This window comes from Nicotiana tomentosiformis, chromosome 1 (assembly GCF_000390325.3).
Source record: "Nicotiana tomentosiformis chromosome 1, ASM39032v3, whole genome shotgun sequence".
Taxonomy (NCBI): domain Eukaryota; kingdom Viridiplantae; phylum Streptophyta; class Magnoliopsida; order Solanales; family Solanaceae; genus Nicotiana; species Nicotiana tomentosiformis.
The window spans coordinates 127,066,759-127,068,477 of record NC_090812.1 but is presented as its reverse complement, the minus strand read 5'-3'; the positions used below and the strand labels follow the sequence as shown (position 1 = coordinate 127,068,477).

Sequence of the window (1,719 nt, the reverse complement as noted above, 5' to 3'; positions counted from 1 at the left end):
CTGTTGTCTTTCTCAAATAGTGCTAATACATATGTCTTAGAATTTGAGTATGGCCAATAATCTAATATTCCATTTTCTTTCTTAATATTTATTTTTAATAATGGATAAGTGTGTTTCCTCATCACTTCAATTTATAAATAACCAGTGCATTTACATGTTAAAAAAATAATAGCATTTGCATGCTCCTTTGTATATCGTATTTTTTTAATAATATTTTTTTATGAAAAATTATATTAATATTCTCCGCTCATCGTGCGGGTACGAATACTAATAAAGTAGAAAGAGATGGGCTAAATTCCCTAGAACCAGCAACTCTAAAATACTATATATATTTAGACAATCTATATTTAAGCATAGCCACAAGCTAGTAAAACTTTTATGTATAAATATTACCCCACTTTCCTCATCATTTACCCTTATCCCATTGGTTTTCTCCTTCTTTCTACGCCAAAATAAAGAAAAGGAAAAAGCAATGGCCCTCCAAACACAAACTATGCTTGTTGGTATTGCCATTTCTTTCTTCCTATCAATTCTTCCCTCTAAGGCATATGAGTACTCATCAACATCTCTTTCACCATCACCATCCTTAGATTCATCCTCAGATTCATCATCTGTCTCCTCCTCCTCTTCTCAGATTCAAATCTTTGATATTCCCACAAAACCTCTAGTTGCCAAAGCAAGTGATATTCCTTCATTAGTCAAAGCAAGTATGGTTGGTACCATGACCAAGACCGAGGAATTCATCAAGAATGTCATTGATAAAAGGTTGGCTAATAAAAAGATGGACAGCTATCATAAGGATTGCCTCGAGACATGCAAGGAAGTTTACGAAGACGCCATGGATTCCATGACGAAGGCCACAGAAGATGTCAATTTAGGAAATTACTTCAAAGCTAATGTGGATATTAGTGCCATGACCTCATTCATTGAGACTTGCAAAGATTGTGCCGCCGAGATGTATGGAGATGACCCTGCCTTTCAGAAATTTCAGAATTGGGCTGAAGGCATTGCCAGCGATTGTCTTGATAAAGTCGCTGGCGCGAGCAGTTAATATGGTATTCAATTTATAACATTTGAAACCAAGAGCTGTTGGTTGCTCTATAAGTCAGGTGGTTTGGTGGAATAACTTTGATGTTGTGAAAGAGAAGAAAGGGGAAGAAAGTGATATTATGATACTCTTTTTCAACATTCTCCTTGTGTCTTCTTTACACTGGATTGGGTTGTATTAAGGGGAAAAATGTGGTGATGACTCTATGCTACGTATGCACATGGAATGGAGAAATGCTAGTAATAGTGCTTGATTAAACTATATATAATGAATTTATTTCACATATTCCGATGCAAGTAGCTCTAAATTTTATTCTTTTCCATCCTTGTTAACAATTTATGCAACTACTAACTAGTAATGTCCATCACTATCAAGTATGATTTCGGAAGAATGAAGCTGTACTGTGGGTTGTTTAGGCTGATAAGTGTTTACCAGATGCCTAATATGCAATTATGCCCCTTCTTTGGAAAGTTTTTCTCCTGCAAACCTCACCTTACCAACTGCTCCTCCCAGTACATGTTTATTGCTATCATAGATGATGAATTCCCTAGTGAAATTCATTTTAGTAGCACCGAGGTTCAGCAAGCATTGAACACCTAGCTCCACATAACTGGTCCCAGAAGATGGTATAACAAAATCTGCAGAGAAAGACCCCTGCAACATATGTTGGA

The 1,719-nt window shown here is 36.2% G+C and overlaps 1 protein-coding gene across 1 annotated transcript; it reads left to right on the top strand.

Moving 5' to 3' along the window:
- Window positions 1-360: 360 nt before the first annotated feature.
- On the top strand, window positions 361-1,331 carry LOC104095199 (uncharacterized). The gene has a single exon (XM_009601274.4). The coding sequence runs from the start codon at window positions 473-475 to the stop codon at window positions 1,049-1,051; it is 579 nt and encodes a 192-aa protein (XP_009599569.1). The 5' UTR covers window positions 361-472; the 3' UTR covers window positions 1,052-1,331.
- The last annotated feature ends 388 nt before the right edge of the window (window positions 1,332-1,719 follow it).